The sequence below is a fragment of the Somniosus microcephalus genome, chromosome 3, assembly GCF_052327205.1.
Source record: "Somniosus microcephalus isolate GS21.2 chromosome 3, FLI_Smic_1.0, whole genome shotgun sequence".
NCBI classification, from domain to species: domain Eukaryota; kingdom Metazoa; phylum Chordata; class Chondrichthyes; order Squaliformes; family Somniosidae; genus Somniosus; species Somniosus microcephalus.
In genome coordinates, this window is record NC_140989.1 from 15,083,371 (window position 1) to 15,111,311 (window position 27,941).

The 27,941-nt window shown below is 49.1% G+C and overlaps 1 protein-coding gene across 4 annotated transcripts in view; it reads right to left on the bottom strand.

Moving 5' to 3' along the window:
- The window catches only part of LOC147120871 (collagen alpha-1(XII) chain-like), a 377,794-nt gene that overhangs the window by 291,440 nt on the left and 58,413 nt on the right, over positions 1-27,941 (bottom strand). For all 4 annotated transcript variants that reach the window (XM_085979224.1, XM_085979223.1, XM_085979225.1 and 1 more), the window contains exons 11-12: positions 24,063-24,335; positions 12,277-12,549 (exon numbers count right to left, since the gene is read on the bottom strand). In XM_085979224.1, coding sequence (XP_085835350.1) covers positions 12,277-12,549; positions 24,063-24,335 — 546 coding nt within the window. The remainder of the gene's footprint in view (positions 1-12,276; positions 12,550-24,062; positions 24,336-27,941) is intronic.

Below are 27,941 nucleotides of genomic sequence, written 5' to 3' on the forward strand. Positions count from 1 at the left end.
AGAGAGAGCGCGACGGGGGGGGAAGAGAGAGAGCGCGACGGGGGGGGAAGAGGAGCGCGACGGGGGGGAAGAGAGAGAGCGCGACGGTGGGAAGAGAGAGAGCGCGACGGTGGGAAGAGAGAGAGTGCGACGGGGGGGAAGAGAGAGAGAGCGACGGGGGGAAAGAGAGAGAGCGCGACGGGGGGAAAGAGAGAGTGCGACGGGGGGAAGAGAGAGAGAGCGACGGGGGGAAAGAGAGAGAGCGCGACGGGGGGAAAGAGAGAGCGCGCGCGACGGGGGGGGAAGAGAGAGAGCACGACGGGGGGGGAAGAGAGAGAGCGCGACGGGGGGTGGGGGGGGGGGGAAGGTGGCCCGATGGACCCCTGCGAAGGAAGGAAGAAGGTAAGCTCTCCGCACCCCTTCACTCTTTCCCTCCCTGTCCCGCCCCTTCACTCTTTCCCTCCCTCACCCTCTCTCTCCCTCCCCTGTCTCTCCCTGCTTTACTCTCCCTCCCTCACCCTCTCTCTCCCTCCCCGATCTCTCCCTGCTTTACTCTCACCCTCCCTACCCCCCTCTCCCTGCCCTCCCCCCTCTCGCCTCCCCCCCCTCCCCCCCCCCACCCTCCCTCGCTCCCCCACCCCTCTCTCCCCTCCCCCCACCCTCCCTCGCTCCCCCACCCTCTCTCCCCTCCCCCTACCCTCCTCGCTCCCCCCCACCCTCTCTCCCCTCCCCCCACCCTCCCTCGCTCCCCCACCTCCTCTCCCCTCCCCCCACCCTCTCTCTCGCTCCCCCTCCCCCACGATTTCCCGAGGCTCTCCCCCCCGCGATTTCCCGAGGCTCTCCCCCCCCCGCGATTTCCCGAGGCTCTCCCCCCCCCGCGATTTCCCGAGGCTCTCCCCCCCGCGATTTCCCGAGGCTCTCCCCCCCCCCGCGATTTCCCGAGGCTCTCCCCCCCCCGCGATTTCCCGAGGCTCTCTCCCCCGCGATTTCCCCAGGCTCTCCCCCCGCGATTTCCCGAGGCTCTCCCCCCCCCCGCGATTTCCCGAGGCTCTCTCCCCCCCCGCGATTTCCCGAGGCTCTCCCCCCCGCGATTTCCCGAGGCTCTCCCCCCCCCCCCGCGATTTCCCGAGGCTCTCCCCCCCCCCCCCGCGATTTCCCGAGGCCCTCCCCACCCCCCCGCGATTTCCCGAGGCCCTCCCCCCCCCCCCGCGATTTCCCGAGGCTCTCCCCCCCGCGATTTCCCGAGGCTCTCCCCCCCCCCCCCCGATCTCACGAGGCTCTCCCCCCCCCCCCGATCTCACGAGGCTCTCCCCCCCCCCCCCCCCGGATCTCACGAGGCTCTCCTCCCCCCCACCCCCCCGGATCTCACGAGGCTCTCCTCGCCCCCCCGCCCCCGATCTCACGAGGCTCTCCCCCCCCCCCCCCGATCTCACGAGGCTCTCCCCCCCCCCCCCCCGGATCTCACGAGGCTCCCCCCCCCCCCCCCGGAACTCACGAGGCTCTCCCCCCCCCCCCCGGATCTCACGAGGCTCTCCTCCCCCCCCCCCCGATCTCACGAGGCTCTCCCCCCCCCCCCCCGGATCTCACGAGGCTCCCCCCCCCCCCCCCTGGATCTCACGAGGCTCTCCCCCCCCACCCCGGATCTCACGAGGCTGTGTGCTGGCGTCACGGGGGCCGTGCGCATGCGTGCCGGCGTCAAGGCGGCTGCGCAACGGCCGTGCGCATGCGTGGTTGCCGTTTAAAAAAAAGCCAGAGCGGGCTCTCGCAGGCGGGCGGCGCATGCGCGGTCAGTGCCAGCGGCGCGAGGCGGCCCGCGGGGAGTAGGCAGGGAAACCCCGCGGGCTGGCGGCCGTTAGAGCGGGGAGTAGGCAGGGAAACCCCGCGGGCTGGCGGCCGTTAGAGCGGCTCACTTCGGGCCCCGACACCGTCAAACCTGAGAGGGGGAAGTAGAGAGGGAAGAGGAGGAGAGAGAGAGAAGAGGAGAAGGAGAGCGAGGGAAGAGGAGAAGGAGAGAGAGAGAGAGGGAAGAGAGAGAGATAGAGAAATTTTTGGAGCTTCAGGCCTGCCTGCAGCGGGCCTGGAGACCAGCACCGAGTCCCCCCTGCGCGAGGGTGAGGAGGAGGGAGGGGGGGTTGCTAAACACAATATAAAACTGAAATAAATTGTTAATTAATTCCCTAACACATAATTCAAATATTTACCTTAGTTCCCTAACACACAGAAAGTGTGGGGGAAAAAATTGTGGAAAATCAAGATGGCAGCCACTCACCTCGGTTCAGAAGGATAAGGCCCGCCCACACACGCACCGATTGGTCGACCGGTCAGGTCACCCAAGCGTAGGATTGGTCAATCGTCGAGTCACTCGACACTCAACTGTAGGAAGACCTCGACGTCACACGGTCGCTAATGAGATGCTAATGAGCGGAACGCTGAACGTTTTTGGGATACCGCAGGCGGGATTTTTGTCCGGCCGAAACGTAAATAGGCTGATGACCGGTCCGGAATCGCAAGCTTTCTTTTGAGGCGACGCGCGCGTCGGTACGCTCTGTAACTTCCAAACGCATCGAGACCAGGCGGACAGACAGACAGACAGACAGACAGAAGAGCCGCTTTATATATATAGATAAGGGTGCATAACCTTAAAATTAGAGCTAGGTTATTCAGGAGTGAAATGGTGGAAATCTGGATCTCTCTCTCCCCCGAAAGGCTATGAATGCTGGGGTCTATTAAAATGTTGAAGACTGAGATCAATAGTTTTTCGTTGCATAAGGGTATCAAGGGATATGGATAAAAAGTGGATAAATGGAGTTGATGTACAGATCAGCCAGGCTCGAGGGGCTGAATGGTCTCCTCCTGTTCCTATCACTACGTGATGCAATGTGTTAGCATCCTGCCCTTTGACCTCTATGAGCTGGTTTGCCATCCAACCAAGGCCGTTGGGATGAAAGCTTCCTCCCTCTGCCGAAAATTGGAACCCTCTGCTCGCTGACCTACATTGTCTCCTGGTCCGGCAACGCCTCGATTTTAAAATTCCCATCCTTGTTTTCAAATCCCTCCATGGCCTCGCCCCTCCCTATCCCTGTAACCTCCTCCCGCCCCACAACCCTCGAGATCTCTGCGCTCCAACAAATCTGGCCTCTTGCCCATCCCCGATTTTAATCGCTCCACCTTTAGCGGCTGTGCCTTCCGCTGCCTGGGCCCTAAGAAATACAGAGAAATTACAACACAGAACCAGTGTTGTTGTTTATCCTCCACCTGAGCAGCAGTCCTAATCCCGTGTACCTGCTCCATTCCCACATCCCTTTATCCCCCTTTATTTAAACCATCTAACTAACCTATTCTTAAATGTTGTATTGACATGGTCTCTGCTTCAGTTACTAACTCTGGTAGTGCAATCCTCGGCTTCACATCCCTCTGTGTAAACCACAACTAAATGTCTTCAATGATGTTACAATATTCTACATTCATTTTTTTATTAATAACTATTTTCAAATTACTTGTCCACTGCTATCAATAGCTGCTTTTATATTTATTAATTTATCTATAGGGAATTCAGGAGAAACTTTTTTACCCAGAGAGTGGTGAGACTGTGGAACTCGCTACCACAGGGAGTGGTTGAGGTGAATAGCAGAGATGCATTTAAGGGGCGGCTCGATAAACACATGAGGGAGAAAGGAATAGAAGGAAATGCTGATAGGGTGAGATGAAGTAGAAAGAGGTTCGTGTGGAGCATAAACAATTGACCAGGCCAAGACACTGGGGATAACTCTCCTACTCTTCTTCCAAGTAGTGCCATGGGATCTTTTACGTCTACTTGAGGGCAGACGGGGCCTCGGTTTAACGTCTCATCTGAAAGACGGCAGCTCCGACAGTGCAGCACTCCCTCAGCACTGTGCTGGAGCGTCAGCCTGGATAATGTGCCTGTGGATTGGGACTTGAACCAATGACCTTCCGACTATAAAGACAAGACTGCTACCCAGCGAGCCACAGTGGCATCTAGATGGTTAAGAACAAGACCAGAGGCGAATCATTCAATTGTAACCGTGCGCCACAAGTTTTGTTTCACTGGCTTCGTAGTGTCTTGGCACAATGGGCAGGAGCTAGTCCAAATAGTGCCGCAGGCTTTCGGAACACAGCACTAACCCTAGGGGAAGCTAGATAAGCAAATGAGGGAGAGGGTTCGATGAAGAGGGGTGGGAGGAGGCATGGATCTGTCCTGTGTAATTCACTGCAATACGTGGCAGGTGCGGTTACACGACCTGTGATATAACGCCCGCCGCTGTTGGCTCCATTTCCAACTGCTAAAGCATCGTCAAAACTCTCGGCCAGCAGTTTATACTTTGCTGCATTTAACAGCTCCCTGGGAGCGCATTCTCAGCAGAGCACGTATTTCATTCTCGAAAGGCCCCATAAAAACTAGCATTTGAGTGATGGCGGTCAGCATGGAGCTTGTGTTTTTTTAATTCTCTTTTGTTCTAATTTTACCTCCGGCCTCATTTTAGTGCAGCAAAGCCACACGGCCTGATCCACAGATGCCTGGCCTCGATTCTACAACTTTCCTGGTTCCGGTCCCAGACACTCAACACACTCATACCTCACACACACACCTCACACACACACACACCTCACACACACACACACCTCACATACACACACAGACCTCACATACACACCTCACACACACACCTCACATACACACACACACCTCACATACACACACACACCTCACAGACCTCACATACACACAGACCTCACACCTCACACACACACACCTCACATACACACACAGACCTCACATACACACCTCACACACACACACCTCACATACACACACACACACCTCACATACACACCTCACACACCTCACATACACACACACCTCACATACCTCACATACACACACACACCTCACATACACACACACACCACAGACCTCACATACACACAGACCTCACATCTCACACACACACACACCTCACACACACACACCTCACACACACACACCTCACACACACACATTCACACTCACACCTCACACACACACAAACATTCACACACACACACACACCTCACACACACACCCACTCACACCTCACATCTCACACACACCTCACACTCATACCTCACACACACACACACACCTCACACACACACACACCTCACACACACTCACACCTCACATACCTCACACACACACTCACACCTCACACACACACCTCACACACACTCACACCTCACATACCTCACACACACACTCACACCTCTACCTCACACACACACACTCATACCACACCTCACACACACACACACTCACACCTCACACACACACCTCACACACACCTCACACACACACACCTCACACACACACACCTCACACACACCCACACCCTCATACCTCACACCTCACACAATCATACCTCACACACACACATACCTCACACACTCATACCTCACACACACACATACCTCACACCTCACACACTCATACCTCACACACACCTCACACACTCATACTTCACACCTCACACTTACTCACACACCTCACAAATTCATACCTCACACACCTCATACACTCATACCTCACACACTCATACCTCACACACTCATACCTCACACACACATACCTCACACCTCACACACTCATACCTCACACACCTCACACACTCATACCTCACACCTCACACTTACTCACACACCTCACAAATTCATACCTCACACACCTCATACACTCATACCTCACACACACTCATACCTCACACCTTACACACACACACACACACCTCACACACACCTCACATACACACATCTCACACACACCTCACTCATGCACTCACGCACACATTCACACACACACACACCTCACACTCGCACTCACACGCGCACTCACACGCGCACTCACACACCTCGCACACACCTCGCACACACACACATTCACACACCTCACACACACACGCACTCACACACACCTCACTCACACACCTCACACACACACCTCACTCACACACCTCACACACACACTTCACACACACATTCACGCACACACGCACTCACAGCTCACACACCTCACACACACACACCTCACACACTTCACACACACACTCACACACACTCACACACACGCACTCACACACATACCTCACACACACACCTCACACACACACCCGTACTCACTCACACCACACACACACACAGTCACACACCTCACTCACACACACCTCATACTTACACTTCACACACACACTCACACACTTCACACACACCTCACACCTCACACACACGCACTTACACCTCACACTCACACCTCACACACACCTCACACACACACTCACACACCTCACACACACACACTCACATACGCATACTCACCTCACACACAGTCACACACCTCACTCACATACACACCTCATACTCACACTTCACACACACACACACTTCACACACACACTCACTCACACCTCACCCACGCACTTACACCTCACACACAGCTCACACACACACACACACAGACTCACACACCTCCACACACAAACACACACACTCACACTCACCTCACACACTCACAAACACTCACACCTCACACACGCACACCTCACACATTCATGCACACACGCATGCACACACACTCAAACCCACTCTCTCACACATGCACGTGCACACATACACACTCATACACACACGCACTCACACACACACACGCACAATGACACACAATCACACTTACACACTCACACATACTCACACACATTCACATATACTCAAACCCACACACTCTCACACACATGCACACATACACACGCACTCACACAAAGACACTCACACAAAGACACTCACACAAAGACACTCACATTCACGCACACTCACACATTCACACATATTCAAACCCACACACATGCATGCATGCACAAACATCCACAAATACACACGCATACACACATTTCACATTATAATGGGGATCGCCCGAGGACTCTCGACAGAAATTGCAGGCAGATCTTTCTGAAAGTTTTGGCAAGTAGCTGTAATGCAAGCTTACCCTTCAAAGGAAAAGTGCAAGTGCTAGTGTTTTGTAAAGTATCCTGTTGAATCTCACCTTTAGTGCGTCGTAATTTAGAAAAGTACTCAGCTGAGTTTTACTTGAAGAATATAACTTTATTTTGCCTGTTCCTTAGTGCCAGCCTGGCTCAGTATTTGCATTCTCTGACTTAGGGGGTTGTGGAGTCAAGCTCCACTCTAGGGCTTCAGTGTATAATCTACGTGTTACTGAGGGACTGATGTGTTTCACAGATGCGTCTGTCAGATGAGACGTTAAACCGAGGCTCCGTCTGACTAATTAGGGAGATCAAGGATCCCACGGCACCTTTTTGAAGAGGAGCAGGGGTGTTACCCCCGGTGTCCTGCCCGAAACTCATCCCTCAACCAACATCACCAAAAACAGATTATCTGGTCATTTATGTCATTGCTGTTTGTGGGAACTTGCTGTGCGCAAACTGGCTGCCACGTTACCTACATTACAACAGTGACTCCACTTCTAAAGTACTTCATTGGCTGTGAAGTGCTTTGGGATGTCCTAAGGATTTGAAAGAAACTACTTAAATGCAAGTCTTACTCCTGTGTTCTTTAGTATCTCACCACTCCCTCTTCTCCTTGACATTTGTCAAAACTTAGGAGAAGAAATTTGCTCACAATTGCTTTCATATTGTATAGGAGTGTGTTAATCTGCGACTAAACAGGTTAAGGGTGTCACCTGCCTGGTTTTGGGCTGGATAATCAATACTTTTCCCCAGATACTCTAGTGCAGTACTGAGGGAGTGCTGCACTGTCGGTGGTGCTGTCTTTCGGATAAGACATTAAACCAAGACCCCATCTGCTCTCTCTGGTGGACGTAAAAGATGCCATGGCACTATTTCTAGGAAGAGCAGGGGTGTTCTCCCCGGTGTCCTGGCTAATATTTATCCCTTAATCAATATCACTAAAACAGATTATCTGGTCATTATCACATTGCTGTTTGTGGGAGCTTGCTGTGCGCAAATTGGCTGCCACGTTTCCTACATTACAACAGAGACTACACTTCAAAAAGTACTTCATTGACTGTGAAGCGCTTTGGGACGTCCAGTGGTCGTGAAAGGCGCTATAGAAATGCAAGTCTTTCTTTTTTTCCCGATATTTCTAAAATGTACATCATTCTGTCTTTTTAACAAGAAATCCATTTTCACCACTTCGCTATCCAGAGACTGAGTATTGATCACACTTTTTGCACAAAGATCTTCTTCTCAACAGCTGTCCTAAACTTGACCTTTCACCTGTTTTAACTGTGCAGTTCGAGATCGAAGCTTGGGTTTTGCAGTCGGTGTTATTTTAGCTGGGTTACCGGCAGTGTTAAAATAATAGTGAACCGGAAAATACTGGCATTTCTATAGCACCTTTCACAACCTCAGACCCTGCCAAAGTGCTTCACAGCCAAGGAAGTCTTTTTGGAATGTAGTCACTGTTGCAATGTAGAAAAACGCGACAGCCAATTTGTGCACAGCAAGCTCCCAGAAACAGCAAAGCTATCGTGATGTTGATTGAGCGATAAATATTGGTCAGGTACCGGGGGGCGTCCACATGCTATTCTTTGAATAGTGCCATGGGATCCGAGAGGGGAAAACGGGGTCTCGGTTTAACGTCTCATCCAATAGACAGTACAGAACTCCCTCAGTGCCACACTGAAGTGTCAGCCTCTGGCTTGTGTGCTCAAGTTCTGGAGTAGGATTAAGAATGAGCTCACGAGCAGTTGGGGGCTTCACACAATTTAGAAAATGAGATTGGTTTGGCAGGACGCGCTGCTCCCTTCCTCCTTCCTCTGTCTGTTCCAGCCAGCTTTACCTCACGGACAGAACCCTGTGTATTCCGGTGTCCCGAGGCCCCGAGATTGCCCTCTCATGCTTTCTGCATGTCTCCAGGATTTACCTCCTTCCCCACGCTCGAGGAGTCTCGGCAATCCCCTGCCCTCCTAATCTGTGTCTCAGAGCTCCATTTTCAGCCTCTCACTACGTCCGACATACCCGCTCCCTCTCCCTGAATATTTGAGATCTCCTGCCAATTCCACATCTTCAAACTGTTAGTAAAGAAATTGTACTGGAGAAATTAATAAAAGAACGAAAGACTTGCATTTCTATCACGCCTTTCAGGACCACCAGATGTCCCAAAGCGCTTTACAGCCAATGAAGTAATGGGACTGAAAGCCGACAAATCCCCTGGACCTGATGGCCTACATTCTTGGGTTGTAAAAGAGGTGGCTATAGATAGTGGAGGCATTGGTTTTGATCTTTCAGAATTCCCTAGATTCTAGAACGGTTCCCGCAGATTGGAAGGTAGCAAATGTAACCCTGCTATTCAAGAAAGGAGAGCGAAAACAGGGAACTACAGGCCAGTTAGCTTGACATCAGTTGTAGAGAAAATGCTAGATTCTATTATTATGGCCATGGTAACAGGGCACTTAGAAAACCATAATATAATTGGGCAGAGTCAATACGGATTCACGAAAGGGAACTCATGTTTGACAAATTTGTTACAGCTTTTTGAAGTTGTAACTAGCAGAATAGATGAAGGGGAACCAGTGGATGTGGTGTATTTAGATTTTCAAAAAGCATTCGATAAGGTGCCACACAAGAGGTTATTACACAAAATTAGGGCTCATGGGATTGAGGGTAATAATATTAGCATAGATTGAGGATTGGTTAACGGACGAAAAACTGAGAGCAGCAATAAACGAGTCATTTTCGGGTTGGCAGGCTGTAACTAGTGGGGCACTGCAAGGATCAGTGCTTGGGCCTCAGCTATTCACAATCTACATCAAAGACTTAGATGAAGGGACCGAGTGTAATGTATCCAAGTTTGCTGACGATACAAAGCTGGGTGGGAATGTAAGTTGTGAGGAGGATGCAAAGAGGCTTCAAGGGGATATAGTCAGGCTAAATGAGTGGGTAAGAACATGGCAAATGGAATATAATGTGGAGAAATGTGAAGTTATCCACTTTGGTAGGAAAAATAGAAAAGCAGAGTATTCTTTAAATGGTGAGAGATTGGGAAATGTTGGCGTTCAGAGGGACCTGGGTGTCCTTGTACATGAATCACTGAAAGTTAACATGCAGGTACAGCAAGCAATTAGGAAAGCAAATGGTATGTTGGCCTTTATTACAAGAGGATTTGAGTATAAGAGTAAAGATGTCGTACTGCAATTATATAGGGCCCTGGTGAGACCACACCTGGAGTACTGTGTACAGTTTTGGTTTCCTTACCTAAGGAAGGATATACTGGCCATAGAGGGAGTGCAACGAAGGTTCACCAGACTGATTCCTGGGATGGGGGGATTGTCCTATGAGGACAGATTGAGTAGACTAGGCCTATATTCTCTAGAGTTTAGAAGAATGAGAGGTGATCTCAATGAAACGTATAACATTCTTAAGGGGCTTGACAGGGTAGATACTGGGAAGATGTTTCCCAGGTTGGAAAGTCTAGAACCAGGGGTCACAGTCTCAGGATAAGGGGTCGGCCATTTAAGACCGAGATGAGGAGAAATTGCTTCACTCAGAGGGTTGTGAATCTTTGGAATTCTCGACCCCAGAGGGCTGTGGAGGTTCAGTCGTTGAGTATATTCAAGACAGAGATCGATAGATTTTTGGATATTAAGGGAATCGAGGGCTATGGGGATAGTGCAGGAAAGTGGAGGTGAGGTAGAAGATCAGCCATGATCTTATTGAATGGCGGAGCAGGTTCAAGGGGCCAAATGGCCTCCTCCTGCTCCTATTACGTTCTTATGTTTTATGACCCACTCCTCGGTAGTAAATTGCAATTTTTGGCAGATAAAATTGTTAAAAGTTTCAAGGGATGTCAATTACTGGACATCAGTAATAATAACACGATATAATTTTCCACTCATCCCCCTCTATTGTCAAACACATTGCTTGCCTGCACATATGTTAAGCATTGGTAGATAATAGCAGGTACCTGGGGATGATTATCGGGCAGTAATCTTAATACAGAATTTCAGTTGATGTCACAAACAATAAGAATGAAATTTGACTGGTTTGCAACATCCAGGGATGAGGTTACAGTCTTGAAATGATTCCAGTGGCTCTTTACTTTTTCTCGTATATTGCTGTGAAGTTTATAAAGGACAGTTTAATTCAGCTCTGGATTCTTTTCTTGCGATGACAGCAGGTTTCCTAGTAGTCTTCGACAGCCAGTGTGCTCCTGGCTGCTCAAAACTCCTTGTCATCCCTACTAACCGAGACCATGGGAATTTCATGGCAAGGAAGGCAACCTGTCAAAGTGGTCTAATGTACGACGTCATGTTAGACGTTCTGCACGGCTGCTTAAGTTACTCTTGGAGGAGTTGAGTGTAGAGCAAGACTGTTCAGAATCTTTCCTCAAAGGACTAACTGAGTTGGGTGCAGACCACGATAGAATAGACTGTATGTGGGCTTGATGAGTTGGTTTACCGTGCTTTGTTCATGTTGTTCGAGTGAAGGATCGATAAACAGGGTGCAATAACTGCAGGTCAATTGAGTGATAACCAATAATTAATTACTAGGAAATAAGCTATGAGTGTTATCTGCAAATTGAGTAGATTGAACCTCTACTCTCTGGAGTTTAGAAGAATGAGGTGATCTCATTGAAACCTACAAGATTCTGAGGGGGATTGACAGGTTAGATGCAGAGAGGTTGTTCCTCCTGGCTGGAGAGTCTAGAACTAGGGGTCATAGTCTCAGGATAAGGGGTCGGCCATTTAAGACTGAGATGAGGAGGAATTTCTTCACTCAGAGGGTGGTGAATCTTTGGAATTCTCTACCCCAAAGGGCTGTGGATGTTGAGTCATTGAGTATATTCAAAGCGGAGATGGATAGATTTTTGGACTCTAGGGGAATCAAGGGATATGGAGATCGGGCGAGAAAGTGGAGTTGAGGTCGAAGATCAGCCATGATCTTATTGAATGGCGGAGCAGGCTCGAGGGGCCATATGGCCGACTCCTGCTCCTATTTCTTATGTTCTTGTGTTATGTTCTAATTACCAGGCATCTGCCGAGACTTTACCCTCAGGACCAGAGTATTATAACCAGCAGTAAACGACTGGCTTTCTTACTTTCTTTTTCAGATTGTTTTGTATCTGCAGCAAAGTGACATCTGAAGTGTGACATCTGAAGTGTGACAGACTGAAAGGCTGTGGTACTATTCTACTGTATTGCACGTTTTGATTCTAACAAAATTACTAAACTTTTCCCAATGAATTACTACTTCAATATTGTGGTGCAAGCTGTACCTTCTTTAGTAGTGCCTTCTCCAATCAGCGGTTGACCAACAAGAGTTCGGTACTCGGCTACAACCTTCACGATATACTTGGTGTCTGGGAGCAGGTTCTCAAGGGTTGTCCACGTCTCCAGCCCTCCAACAGACGTTTCTTTACTCTCCCCTCCGAGCACGGGGATGTACACCAGTCTATATCGAAGCACGTTCCCCGGAGCAGCTGACCAGCTGACCTTGAAACTGTCCAAGGTTTCGTCAAATACCTGCAAGTTACCCGGTGACCCGAACTCTGTGGGAAGACATAGAAAGGAAACGTGCTTAAGTCCAAAGAAAACAAAACATGGGTTAGACTAAAAGGGGCATCAGCATTTGTGATCGGGTATATATTACATAATAATTGCATCGAATGTACGGCACAGAAACAGGCCATTCGGCCCAACTGGTCCGTGCCGGTGTTTATGCTCCACACGAGCCTCCTCCCACCCCTCTTCATCTCACCCTATCAACATATCCTTCTATTCCTTTCTCCCTCATGTAGGAAACACGGCAGCCAATTTGCGCACAGCAAGCTCCCACAAACAGCAATGTGATAATGACCAGATAATCTGTTTTTAGTGATGTTGATTGAGGGATGAATATTGGCCAGGATCCATGCTATTCGCTCTAACCACTCCCTGTGGTAGCGAGTTCCACATTCTCACCACTCTCTGAGTAAAGAAGTTTCTCCTGAATTCCCTATTGGATTTATTAGTGACTGTCTGATATTTATGAGCCCTTGTTTTGGACTTCCCCCCCCCCCCCCGACAAGTGGAGACATCTTCTCTATTATTCTATTGTTACACACACAGACAATTTCAGAGGATTAGTTTGGGGTAAAGCAACCAATGTACATTTATACTTTAGAGAAGGCTCCATGTCCTAGCAATTGACAGTGATATTTGCAATCGTAACTTTAAATTGAATTAGTCAAAGGGATGAATGGCTGATCTTGTTAAAATGTAATTCACTATTAAAAATTGAATCATAGGATCATGCTGCACAGGAGGCGGCCATTTGGCCCATCATGCTTCTGCCGGCTCTTTGAAAGAGCGATCCAAGTAGTCCCACGCCCCTGCTCTTTCCCCATGAGCCTGCAAATCTTTCCTCTTTGAGTATACATCCAATTCCCTTTTGATATCTGATTCACTGTCAAAGCCCAGGATCCTTTCTGTATTCTTATCCAGCCCTGAACGAGCAATTATGCGAATGCTAGGGCGCTCAACTTTGTCCTAGGACATTACGCTATACTCCTGTATAACCCACAAGCTAATGATTTGGCAATATGTTTGAACAACATAATGCTTGACTCCCCCTCCCCATGTGTTCTTAGAGTATCTCAGGGCCATAGTTAGTCAAGGAATACACCACTGAGCTGTTGTGCCCTAGTGCGAAGGTGCGCATTAGAGGGTTCTCTCACTGACTGTTCCATGATGTTTGTATGATGTTCTAGCGATACATTTGGCAAAAAAAATTTGCAGACCCCCATGACACCTAAAACTGGAGCCAAGATAATGTTACTTGTGTGTGAGCCAGCAGAAATGAGTACTTTAACATATTTCTCTTTTAAAAAAAACAAAAAGAGGCCCTATTGTGATTTTTTTTTCTTGTCTGTAAATAGAGCGCATGAGTTGCAGGCTGTTAGCTGGATAGATACCAGTTTGCACTAAAGCCCTACATGTTTGTATAACATTACAGCCTCTCTGCTTCTACAGAAAGAATGACGCTTTTGGAAGGCGCTATAGGCAAGGCTTTTAAGTTAGGATTAAATGTAATTCTCTTCATCTCCCCATTGCTTCTTTTGCCAATTACCTTAAATCTGTGTCTTCTGGTTACCGACCCATCTGCCAGTTGAAACAGTTTCTCCCTATTTACTCTATCAAAAACCCCTCATGATTTGGACCACCTCTATTAAATCTTCCCTTAACCTTCTCTGCTCTAAGGAGAACAATCCCAGCTTCTCTGGTCTCACTACATAACTGAAGTCCCTCATCCCTGGGACTATTCTAGTAAATCTCCTCTACGCCCTCTCCAAGGCCTTGACATCCTTCCTAAAGTGTGGTGCCCAGAATTGGACACAATGCTCCAGCTGAGGCCTAACCAGGAATTTATAAAGGTTTAGCATGACCACCTTGGAATAATGTAAATTCTGTACATTATAATAATACTGCTAGTTCATTGTCAATTCCTTAACTGCCATACTCACCAGATGGGTGTTATTAACAGAGTTACGTATATGGATGTCCAGGGTTAACAGAACTGAACTTCAGGGATTCAATCATTCAGTCTGAAAAACGATATACTTTTTGATTTTAATTCTGCGTGTGCTTTTAATGAAGCGCAGATGGAGATTTTAGCATGCATCGCCCATCATTTCTAAGGGGAAGGTCTAGAAAGCAATGTGCATTCCATGCGGGAAAGAAAGGTAAGGTCACGAGTTAAGTTATAGAGGTCGCCCGTAAGTGCTGCTAATGGTTCAGCTCAAACTCTGTCATCACGAGTATCTAGACTCGTGAAAGAGAAGGTATAATAGTTCCTGAGATAATTCTTCAGCTGTTGCAGATGTGAGATGGACCCACTAAAACTGGGTCCTGGTCAAACAATATCCAACTGCAGTAATGATGTAGAAAATTTTTCTCTTCAAACAAGTGTGTGAAATTGCCCATTATCCTCTTTTTTTCTTTCACCCACCCTGTAGAGACCAGTGACTTCCTGTGACCAGGTGGGGAAGTTGGGCGATCTGCTCCCAGGCTTCTGTCAAGGTTAGCTGATGCTCTCCTGGCCGGCCTCCGATTAACTTCATCTCACCCAAACCTCTGCTGCCCGTATATCCTATCCCACACCAAGTCCTGTTCACCCATCAGCCCTGTGCTCGCTGATCTACATTGGCTCCCATTGCCCTAATGTCTCAAATTTAAAAATCCCATCCTGGTGCTTAAATCCCTCGGTAGCCTTGCCCCTCCCTATCTCTGTAACCTTCTCTAGCCCTACAACCCTCCGAGATCTCGGCGCTCCTCCAATTCTGGCCTCTAGTGCATCCCCGCATTAATTAATTGGGTCGAACACTAGCTTGGCACCGGAGAGCAGATAATTAGTCCGGGGCAGTGATTATTGAATGTCTACAGGGGGATCTCTTCTGGACCTTGCTGTTTGTGTCATTCCCAAATAATGAGGAAGAGATACCGAGCAAAGGTAGCACAGATTCAACGGCCCGTTACTGTGCAGGATCGTTCCACAGTTCTATAAATGTTTGACACATTTGTACCAAATTCGTCCAAGCAGGTTAATGTCTGTATTAAAATAATGACAATCACAAATTTACCCTTAAAAATGACATTTATGTCAATGGAGCGCAACCAGTTAACTGGACCAGTCACATAAATACTGTGGCAACAAGAGCAGACTGGGTATTCTGCGGTGAGTGTCTCACCTCCTGACTCCCCAAAGCCTTTCCACCATCTACAAGGCACAAGTCAGGAGTGTGATGGAATACTCTCCACTTGCCTGGATGAGTGCAGCTCCAACAACACTCAAGAAGCTCGACACCATCCAGGACAAAGCAGCCCACTTGATTGGCACCACATCCACCACCTTAAACATTCACTCCCTCCACCACCAGCATACCGTGGCTGCAGTGTGTACCATCTACAAGATGCACTGCAGCAACTCGCCAAGGCTTCTTCAGCAGCACCTCCCAAACCCATGACCTCTACTACCTAGAAGGACAAGGGCAGCAGGCACACGGGGACACCACCACCTCTAAGTTCCCCTCCAAGTCACACACCATCCTGACTTGGAAGTATATTGCCGATCCTTCATCATCGCTGGGTCAAAATCCTGGAACTCCCTCCCTAACAGCACTGTGGGAGTACCTTCACCGCACGGACTGTAGAGGTTCAAGAAGGCAGCTCACCACCACCTTCTCAAGGGCAACTGGGGATGGGCAATAAATGCTGGCCTTGCCAGCGATGCCAACATCCCAGGAATTAATTTAAAAAAATAACATGGCCATAGTGTAGTGAGTGTTTTTTGGGATTAGCTAGACAGGTTGTCTAAATATCACGTCATTTTAGTACTAATAAATACTGTTTTTACAGCGAATGTGCTGAGAAAATATTATTGGGGTGTTCCCTAAACAAATTATTTTTGTCATCATTCATGTTTTTAATTGAACTGTGCAAAGCTTATTTGCTTTCTTGGCATGTGCAAGTCACAGATACACACACTCAGAACCTTACACAATTCTTGAGTTGCACCATGTCTGTCTTTTGTTTTGTTAATTTTGATCTCGGCATGTGGGCATCACAACATTTATTGCCCAGTCCCTTCGTAGTGACTCGGAACAGACCCGAGTGACTTACTATGCCAACTTCAGAGGGTATTAGGAGTTACATAGAGGCCAGAATATATTAGGGGCAGGAGGCTCCCTTCCGTGAAGGAGAATATTGTGTTGGGTTTTTAGAATAATCCAGCAACTTTCGCAGCCAATCTTTCCCCAATACAGGGCTACGAATTCTTACTGAAGTCAGTTCCATAGCTCACCACAGTGGAACTTGATGTCGTGACCTCTGGGTTACTGGTCTAGAATCCTCATCACTACACTATCACACCGCAGGCTGACAGGAGTCTTAGGTCAAACATGGAGGCTAGGTCATGGAGTCCTTGGGTGTACAGAAATGTTTGGAGGGGGAGGGTGGATGGAGTTCAGATGCAGATCAGCCATGATCTGACCGAATGGCGAAACATGCTCAAGGGGCTGAATGGCGTACTCCTGTTCCGACGAGTTTCTGTTGTCTCGGGAGCAGGAGGGATGGGGGGGGGGACATTTACATTGAAAGATTAGTGTGGGCACAGGTTCAGCAGAGGGCGCGGCCCAGTGACGCAGTCTGTGTCAGCTACTTCTCTTGTGAAAACTCATCTTGGAGCAATCTCACTTTGTCTCGTTTCCTTTTTATTGGTAGATGCATGTTACGTGGAAGAATGCAAGAAAAGCATCTCCATTCAAGAGCTGCATCTGCTGATGGCGTGCACCTTTATTTATCAAACAGATGTGGCCTCTTCTTCACTCTGCTGCGTCGTTGACACAGAGCGGTACTTTATAATGATTCCTACAATTGAATTTCACAGTTGACTGGCAGCGTTCTTTCTTAAGTTTAACCTAAGAGGCACTTGATGTTCTGCTTTGCTGACAAGAATTCTTCCCTCCACGCACCCCCCACCACCCCCGTTCTCTCCCCTAAGGTCAGCTCACCCGCAAGCTTACACATTTGTCCACATTTCCAAACTAGAGACTCATGTCTGGGGCACAAGAAAGTCTTGCAGAAGATGTTGTGCTACTGAGATTGGACGGGTCAACTTTACTTGGCGTTGGCTGCCAGGGGATGATTGCAGTGGGGCCCTGGAGACATTACATACAGAGTTCACACTGTTCTTTTTTTCCCTAGATGCCTAGTTTAAACTAGTATGAAAATCAGCAGTTATGTTAAGCGACGGTGTAAACAACAACAACGAGCTTTTCAGGGGGGATTCAGTGAGTAAATGGACGGCGTGGTGTGTCAATGTGACGTACAGAGTAAGGGTTCGATTTCTGGCCAGGTGTAGAGCTGCCTGATCTCAGTCAAGTTGTACTGAAGCATTTTAATTAGTCGCAGCATCCCGGATTAGCCACAGGAAGAAACAATTCAGCTGCCCACTTTTGATCATTATTTAGTGGCTTGCAACTGGAAAATATTTGCGTGTGTGCCTTGGCGTGTGTGTGTGTTGATATGTGTGCGCATGTACGTGTGTTGACATGTGTGTCCGTGTGTTGACGTATGTGCGTGTGTTGACATGTGTGTGCGTGTGCGTGCCTTGGCATTTGCGTGTATATATAAAAATGTGTGATAAAGATAGGATTGCCCCATCACAGTTGAATATTCATCAACCAAGCTTAGTGACAAAGGATCCTCACACAGGAGCAGTACCAGAGGGCTTCCAACACCCCTGTAGCCATTCCCTTCATGAGTTGCTATCTCCAGGGGATGAGGGGAGAAAGTCTGAAATAAAAGAGGGCGGTGGAATACAAATTTGGGCACAATACTGTAAAATACAGCTTAATTTCTACAATACTCCTCAAAAACAGAAAGATATCTCAATGTACTTCATAGAGCAGGGGGAGAAAGGAAATAAAGGAACAAAGTTAGCAGAGGGAGCCAAAAGCAGAAGCAAACAGAAGGGTTCTTAGAATCCTGTTAAAGAGGTAGGAAGGTGACATGAGCCTGGGATCTAGCAAGAGAGTTGCAAAAGGGCAGGGGTGTAATGTCTGAAAGCACTGCCACTGATGTTGGTGCAGAGGGAGCAGTGATTGGGGAGGGGGCCGTGTCGAGTGGAGATTGAGGAGGGGCTATGTCGAGGAGTGAGATGGAGGAGGGGCCGTGTCGAGGAGTGAGATTGAGGAGGGGCCGTGTCGAGTGGAGACTGAGGAGGGGGCCGTGTCGAGGAGTGAGATTGAGGAGGGGCCGTGTCGAGTGGAGATTGAGGAGGGGGCCGTGTCGAGGAGTGAGATTGAGGAGGGGCCGTGTCGAGGAGTGAGATTGAGGAGGTGGCCGTGTCGAGGAGTGAGATTGAGGAGGGGCCGTGTCGAGGGAGTGAGATTGAGGAGGGGGTTGTGTCGAGGAGCGAGATTGAGGAGGGGCCGTGTCGAGTGGAGATTGAGGAGGGGGCCGTGTCGAGGAGTGAGATTGAGGAGGGGCCGTGTCGAGGAGTGAGATTGAGGAGGGGCCGTGTCGAGGAGTGAGATTGAGGAGGTGGCCGTGTCGAGGAGTGAGATTGAGGAGGGGCCGTGTCGAGGAGTGAGATTGAGGAGGGGCCGTGTCGAGGAGTGAGATGGAGGAGGGGCCGTGTCGAGGAGTGAGATTGAGGAGGGGCCGTGTCGAGGAGTGAGATTGAGGAGGTGGCCGTGTCGAGGAGCGAGATTGAGGAGGGGCCGTGTCGAGCGGAGATTGAGGAGGGGGCCGTGTCGAGCGGAGATTGAGGAGGGGGCCGTGTCGAGCGGAGATTGAGGAGGGGGCCGTGTCGAGGGAGTGAGATTGAGGCGGCCGTGTCGAGGAGTGAGATTGAGGAGGGGCCGTGTCGAGCAGAGATTGAGGAGGGGGCCGTGTCGAGGGAGTGAGATTGAGGAGGGGGCCGTGTCGAGGGAGTGAGATTGAGGAGGGGGCAGTGTCGAGGAGTGAGATTGAGAAGGGGGCCGTGTCGTGGAATGAGATTGAGGAGGGGGCCGTGTGAAGGGAGTGAGATTGAGGAGGGGGCCGTGTCGAGGAGTGACATTGAGAAGGGGGCTGTGTCGAGGAGTGAGATTGAGGAGGGGGCCGTGTCGAGGAGTGAGATTGAGGAGGGGGCCGTGTCGAGGAGTGAGATTGAGGAGGGGGCCGTGTCGAGGAGTGAGATTTAGGAGGGGGCCGTGTCAAGGAGTGAGATTGAGGAGGGGGCCGTGTCAAGGAGTGAGATTGAGGAGGGGGCCGTGTCGAAGGAGTGAGATTGAGGAGGGAGCCGTGTCGAGGAGTGAGATTGAGGAGGGGCCGTGTCGAGGGAGTGGGATTGAGGAGGGGGCCGTATCGAGGGAGTGAGATTGAGGAGGGAGCATTGTCGAGGAGTGAGATTGAGGAGGGGGCCGTGTCGAGGGAGTGAGATGGAGGAGGGGGCCGTGTCGAGGAGTGAGATTGAGGAGGGGGCCGTGTCGAGGGAGTGAGATTGAGGAGGGGGCCGTGTCGAGGGGTGAGATTGAGGAGGGGGCCGTGTCGAGGAGTGAGATTGAGGAGGGGGCCGTGTCGAGGAGTGAGATTGAGGAGGGGCCGTGTCGAGGGAGTGAGATTGAGGAGGGGGCCATGTCGAGGAGTGAGATTGAGGAGGGGGCCGTGTGAAGGAGTGAGATTGAGGAGGGGCCGTGTCGAGTGGAGATTGAGGAGGGGGCCGTGTCGAGGGAGTGAGATGGAGGAGGGGCCATGTCGAGGAGTGAGATTGAGGAGGGGGCCGTGTCGAGGGAGTGAGATTGAGGAGGGGGCCGTGTCGAGGGGCGAGATGGAGGAGGGGCCGTGTCGAGGAGTGAGATTGAGGAGGGGTCGTGTCGAGGAGTGAGATTGAGGAGGGGCCGTGTCGAGGAGTGAGATTGAGGAGGGGCCGTGTCGAGGAGTGAGATTGAGGAGGGGGCCGTGTCGAGGAGTGAGATTGAGGAGGGGCCGTGTCGAGGGAATGAGATTGAGGAGGGGGTTGTGTCGAGGAGTGAGATTGAGGAGGGGGCCGTGTCGAGGAGTGAGATTGAGGAGGGGGCCGTGTCGAGGGAGTGAGATTGAGGAGGGGGCCGTGACGAGGGAGTGAGATTGAGGAGGGGGCCGTGTCGAGGGAGTGAGATTGAGGAGGGGGCGGTGTTGAGGAGTGAGATTGAGGAGGGGGCCGTGTCGAGGGAGTGAGATTGAGGAGGTGGCCGTGTCGAGGGAGTGAGATTGAGGAGGGGGCTGTGTCGAGGAGTGAGATTGAGGAGTGGGCCGTGTCGAGGGAGTGAGATTGAGGAGGGGGCCGTGTCGAGGGGTGAGATTGAGGAGGGGGCCGTGTCGAGGGAGTGAGATTGAGGAGGGGGCCGTGTCAAGGGGTGAGATTGAGGAGGGGGCCGTGTCGAAGGGTGAGATTGAGGAGGGGGCCGTGTCGAGGGAGTGAGATTGAAGAGTGGGCTGTGTCGAGGGAGTGAGATTGAGGAGGGGGCCGTGTCGAGGGGTGAGATTGAGGAGGGGGCCGTGTCGAGGGAGTGAGATTGAGGAGGGGACCGTGTCGAGGAGTGAGATTGAGGTGGGGGCAGTGTCGAGTGGAGACTGAGGAGGGGGCCGTGACGAAGGTTCAGGGAGTGTCTGCAAAGGATGTATGAGTGAAGGGTGAATGCTGAAGTGAGACGGGGTGGGAGATCATTGAATAATCTGGGGGAGCCCTTTCCCCGTAGCCCTGCAAATTTTCTTCCTTCAAGTACTTATCCAATTCCCTTTTAAAAGCCACGATCGAGTCTGCCTCCACCACCCTTTCAGGCAGTGCATTCCAGATCCTAACCACTCGCTGCATTGAAAAGATTTTCCTCATGTCGCCTTTGGTTCTTCTGCCAATCACCTTAAATCTGTGTCCTCTGGTTCTCGACCCTTCCGCCAATGGGAACAGTTTCTCTCTATCTACTCTGTCTAGACTCCTCATGATTTTGAACACCTCTATCAAATCTCCTCTCAACCTTCTCTGCTCCAAGGAGAACAACCCCAGCTTCTCCAGTCTATCCACGTAACTGAAGTCCCTCATCCCTGGATCCATTCTTATAAATCTTTTCTGCATCCTCTCTAAGGCCTTCACATCTTTCCTGATGTGTGGTGCCCAGAATTGGACACAATATTCCAGTTGAGGCCAAACCAGTGTTTTATAAAGGTTGATCACAACTTCCTTGCTTTTGTACTCTATGCCTCTATTCTCAAGGACAATTAGGGATGGGCAATAAATGCTGGTCTTGCCAGCAATGCCCACATCCTGTGAATGAATAAAAAAGAGGCCATTTGACAGAGTCCGCGCATTGGTGTCATTGTGAACTTACAATTTGAGTGCAGAGGAAGTGACAGAAAGAGTCTGTGTCTTTCGGCCGGCCATTACATGCCTTATTAATTTATCTTTTCTCTGACTTTCGCGCGAAGCGGAAAGGGACTAAAAAGCTGAAATGAGTCACTGATAAGATGCCAATGAAAGTATTTATCTGGACCACCCGCTGCAGGCCAGAGACAGTCACACACACACACACGTTCCTATTCTATTGACTATTCAAATGGTCTCCTTCCAAGACCTCATCTGGACTGAATCTGCCCTTATTCACAGTAAATGCAATTTATGTGGAATTCTTTCCAGCAATGAGCATTTTCTCCAAAATACAAAGCAGAAATTGCAGTTTGTGCATGTCATATCATTTGTTTGTTTGGGCCAATAACCCACCTCCGCTTCCCTCCCACTTTTCCACACCGAGGACGGTGACTCAGCCAGAGTTACATTCTGTGAGCTTTTAATCTGATATGCTGGATCGTGAATGGCAGCAGGCAACTCAACCGTGGGGGACGGCACTGCAGCCATGCTCGATCCCACTCACACATGATGCCCACTCACATACACACACATGCGTGCACATGCATAGACACGTACATGCACACGCACATGCACGCACACTTTCCCATCACTTTGTGCTGTGTAGGCAGCTGCAGTCAGATAAAGGAGGATGGGGACAGGTTATCTCCGATCCAGGCCTACAATCCACAATGGTAACGACTGGCCATATGGGTGATTGTAAGTTTCAGCCAAATCTCAACAGGTTTTTGTCTGTGTTTTGTTGGTTTTAATAAACTAACAGTTTTGGGTTGAACCTAAACCTTTGTGTTGTCTACCATTTTGTTCCTGTAAAACCCAGAGTCAAAGAACCCTTGTAAGGACGAGGAAACCAAACACCTTACATATTTATATTCATTCATATTGGTGTTTCAACACACAAGTTATTAAAGAACATAGGAATGGGAGCAGGCCATTCAGCCCCTCGAGCCTGTTCCGCCATTTAATTAGATCATGGCTGATCTGTATCTTAACTCCATCTGCCCGCCTTGGTTCCGTAACCCTTAATGCCCTTATCCAGCAAAAACCTATCAATCTCAGATTTCCACTTCCCTATTCTTATTCTTTTACAGGGTAGAGGCAGTTTAATCTATAACTCATCATTTTATGAATGACCATAGAGGGAGTGCAACAGAGGTTCACCAGACTGGTTCCTGGGATGGGGGGATTGTCCTATGAGGAGAGATTGAGTAGACTAGGCCTATATTCTCTAGAGTTTAGAAGAATGAGAGGTGATCTCAATGAAACATACAAAATTCTTACAGGGTTTGACAGGGTAGATGCAGGGAGGATGTTTCCCCTGGCTGGGGAGTCTAGAACCAGGGGTCGCAGTCTCAGAATAAGGGGTCGGCCATTTAGGACTGAGATGAGGAGAAATTCCTTCACTCAGAGGGTGGTGGGTCTTTGGAATTCTCTACCCCAGAGGGCTGTGGAGGCTCAGTCGTTGAGTATATTCAAGACAGAGATCGATAGATTTTTGGATATTAAGGGAATGAAGGGATATGGGGATAGTGCAGGAAAGTGGCGATGAGGTAGAAGATTAGCCATGATCTTATTGAATGGCAGAGCAGGCTTGAAGGGCAAATGGCCGACTCCTGCTCCTAATTCTTAAGTTCTTATTTATAAAAGGAAAATCAAATCCTGATCATTGAAAGTAAAATCATTACTGTTCTCATGAAAATGTAAACATTGATATTTAGATGACATAAGGGGAGGTCTAACACCCTTTGAAGAAGATAGCCAAATATGAAAGAGGTTTTAACATTTTTATTCAGGATGTGGGCATCCCTGGCAAGGCTGGACTTTATTGGACATCCCGAGTTACCCTGAGAAGGTGGTGGTAACGGAGTGGCTTCAGTGGGCAGTTAGGAGCCGGTGTGGGACTGGAGTCACATATAGGCCCAGACCAGGTAAGGACGACAGATTTCCTTCCATAAAGGACACTGGTGAACCAGTTGGGTTTTTACGACAATTCAACAGCTTCATGGTCACTTTTACCGACACCAGCTTTTTATTTCGAGTCTGAATTCTCAATGGTGGGATTTAGAACTCATGTTCATGCTGGTTTACTAGTCCAGTCACATAACCACTATGCTACCGTAAGCCACAGCGATACAATACCTTCAAGGGTGGTGTCCTCTCCTTCTAGAGGACGGCTGCTGCCATCAGCATATTCTGTGACCACATTGACGAGGTAGGTAGTTTCAGGCAGGAGGTCGGTCAGCACTCTGGTTGTTTGGTCTGCGGGCACTCGGATGGAGATGAAGTCACCGCCCACTGCCACCTTATAGCTCAATAAGTACGACAGCACATCTGGGCCAGCTCCTGTCCAGCTCACTCGGAAGCTACTAGAGGTCACCTCAGAGGTCCTCAGGTCCTTGGCCGATGTGAAGGCTAAGGTCAGAGAAAGAGAAACCAATTATTACCAATTCTGTTGGGCTAATCAATCTTTTTTTTCAAAGTTTCAGTGGGTGAAGCTTATCGGGGTGAAGACTTTCATAGGATTACATAGGATTTACAGCACAGAAACAGGCCATTTGGCCCAACCAGTCCATGCCAACGTTTATGCTCCACTTGAGCCTCCTCCCGTCTTTCCTCATCCAATTCCATCAGGATAACCCTCTATTCCCTTCTCCCTCTTTTGCTTATCCAGGCTCCTCTTAAATGCATCTATACTATTTGCTTCAACCACTCCCTGTGGTAGTGAGTTCCACATTCTCACCACTCTCTGGATAAAGAAGTTTCTTCTGAATTCCCTATTTGATTTCTTGGAGACTATCTTATTTTGATGGCCTCTAGTTTTGTTCATCCCACAAGTGGAAACAATCTCTCTGTGTCTATCAAAACCTTTCATAACTTTAAAGACCTCTATTAGGTCACCCCTCAGCCTCCGCTTTTCAAGAGACAAGAGACCCAGCCTGTTCATCCTTTCCTGATATGGGTGTACCCTCGCATTTCTGGTATCATCCTTGTAAATCTTCTCTGCACTCGCTCCAGTGCCTCTATATCCTTTTTATAATACGACGACCAGACTTGTACGCAGTACTCCAAGTGTGGTCTAACCAAGGTTCGAAGCAGGTTTCGGTGACGAGAGCTGGGATATTTCCTGACTCCATAGATCTGCGACGTCCCATTCACTTAAACTTCAATGCACTGTATAACATACCGGTGCTTCTTGATCTTTTACTGGGTAGAGGCAGTTTAACCTAACTTTCATCATTTATAAAATGAAAATCAAATGCTGATCGTTGATAGGATTGTTAGACATTCCTGCCTTGAAATAGCACTGTGCAATATTAGCCATTTTATATGTTAATGGGCCAGAAATTCGCGGCCAGAAGCGTGAGTACGGTCGGGGTACTCACGCATCTGGCCGTTGGAAATGCCGGCGTTCAGCAGGAACAGCGCATGCGGGGAACGCCGGCATTTCCAGACCCGAGGCCTATTCACAGCGCGTGCGACTGCACAGGCAGCGCTTGCGCAGTGAACTTTGTGGATTTCAATGATGGATTCAGTGAGGGTAAGTCCTTAGAAGTTACACTTGAAAAAAGCAAGTGTAAAGTTGTTCATTGGCTGCGGAGGAAGATATATTTTATCGTGGAGCTTCTGAAATGCAATATTTTTGTTTGGGAAAGGGAGGGAAGTTATTTTAAGAAATTTTAAGTAAGTTTTAAAGTTTAAATTTTTTTTTTTTTTAAAAAGGGTTTTCAGAACGGTAGGTAGAAGGAGCAATTGTGGCTGTGTGAATGGAATGTGAGAATGAGTTATGTATGTATGTCCACATATATTCCTTTACGTATATGTATGTATGTTTTATATTCCTTTACTAATGTGTATGAATGTATGTTTTTAATTATGATTTTCCAATAAGTTACTTTCTCTGAAAGTCATAATTAAATAATACATTCATACACATAAGTAAAGGAATATATACATAACACGCAAAGGAATATATACAGACATACATACTTTCAGAAGCTCCACGATAATAAATATCTTCCTCCGCAGCCTCTGGAGCAACTGTACCCATGCTTTTTTCATGTGTAAGTTGTAATGACTTGACCTCACTGAAAGCATTAATGAAAGCGGCGAATTATACTGCGCACGCGCTGCCTGTGCAGTCGCACGCGTTCTGCCTCTGAACCCCTTCGTTCAGAGGACAGGAAATGCCGGTTTTCCCCACATGCACTGTGCATGCTGAAAACCGGCATTTCATCCAGCCAGATGCGTAAGTACCCCGACCGTACTCGCGCATTTGGAAGGGAATTACTGGGCCAACATTTTACATGTCAATAAAATGAAAAATTTAACAATTGCACGACTTGCCCCCTCGCATCTGCGACTGAGGGTCCAAGGAGGTGCATTGCGCAAGAGGTCATCATCGTACGTATCCTCACACTGTTCCCTTTGGGGAACTGTATGAAGTGGCGGAAGGATTTATGGCCGTGATTAACGCTCATTCCGTGACCGTAACCATCTTTGAACCAGCCATTAGGGTGGTTAGTCCTATGGCGGGAGGGTTTTACGGGCTCCCACAACCCATCTGAGGGGGGGGGGGCCACCAACACCCACGGACGCAAGTATCCCGCTGGATGTCCACCCAGAATTTAAAGTTGGAGCTCCGACTCCACTTGCCGGGACTGTCTGGAGTGGGGTTCAAAACCCTACTCCTTCTGGCCCAGCGGCGGGGATGCTTACTGCTACGCAAAAGGCCCACTCCGCACAAAAGGTGACACCCATACGTTTCCTGCGCCTTTTCCCTCCCCGTGACTGGAGCCCTATGCTGCCATTTCACGTTGCTAATCGGATTGGGCCTTTGTCATAACGGTAGGATCCCCGCCGCTGGGCCAGGTCAGGGTAGGGTTTCGAACCCCGCTCCAGACAGTCCCGGCAAGTGGAGTCGGAGCTCCAACTCTAAATTCTGGGTTGACATCCAGTGGGATATTTGCGTCCGTGGGTGTGGGTGGCCCCCCCTCCTTGTATAGCTTGTGGGAGCCCGTAAAACCCTCCCGCCATAGGACTAACCGCCCTAATGGCTGGTTCAAAGATGGTTACGGTCACGGAATGAGCGTTAATCATGGCCATAAATCCTTCCACCACTTCATACAGTTCCCCAAAGGGAACAGTGTGAAGACACGTATGACGACGACATTGCTAAATAAATAAATGGAATTAAAAAAATTCTTTTAGGGCTTTTAAAAGTCTTTAAATTGCTTTAATTCTCTTTAAAACTACTTCAGATTACTCAAAATAATGTAAACATTTTAAAAAGTTTATAAAAGTTACCAAAATCTTCAAAAAACTTCCAAAAACCTATTTAAACTGCTGCTTTGCATGTAAAAATGCTTAGCAGCTTGACAGAAACATTGGGGGCGTGTCCAGTGAAACTGAGACTTCAAGGGGCGTGTCTCACTTGCACTGCACGCTCCTGGCTTCGCGCTGGCTGCACTCCTGGGCGGCGTGACGTCATACGCTGCCCGGGATTCTTCTTTCTGTTTCAGCAAGTGCAGGCGTCCCTGGAGCTGATCGGCAGGAGCGCGGGGTAAGTGCAAAAACGGGGCTGCAAGCCCCGTTCAGCCATTTCTGGCCCAATAAATTTGTGTGAAATATCTTAGCTATTTTAACCAAATCCCCCACCATCAACATCCAGAGGGTCACCATTGACCAGATACTTAGCTGGACCAGCCACATAAATACTGTGGCTACAAGAGCAGGTCAGAGGCTAGGTATTCTGTGGCGAGTGTCTCACCCCCTGACTCCCCAAAGCCTCTCCACCATCTACAAGGCACAAGTCAGGAGTGTGAGGGAATACTCTCCACTTTCCTGAAAGGTGCAGCTCAAACAACACTCAAGAAGCTCGACACTATCTACGGCAATGCAGTCCGCTTGATTGGCAGCCCGTCCACCACTTTAAACATCAGCACCTCCAAGTTCTCCTCCAAGTCACACACCATCCTGACTTGGACATATATCGCCGATCCTTCATCATCGTCGGGTCAA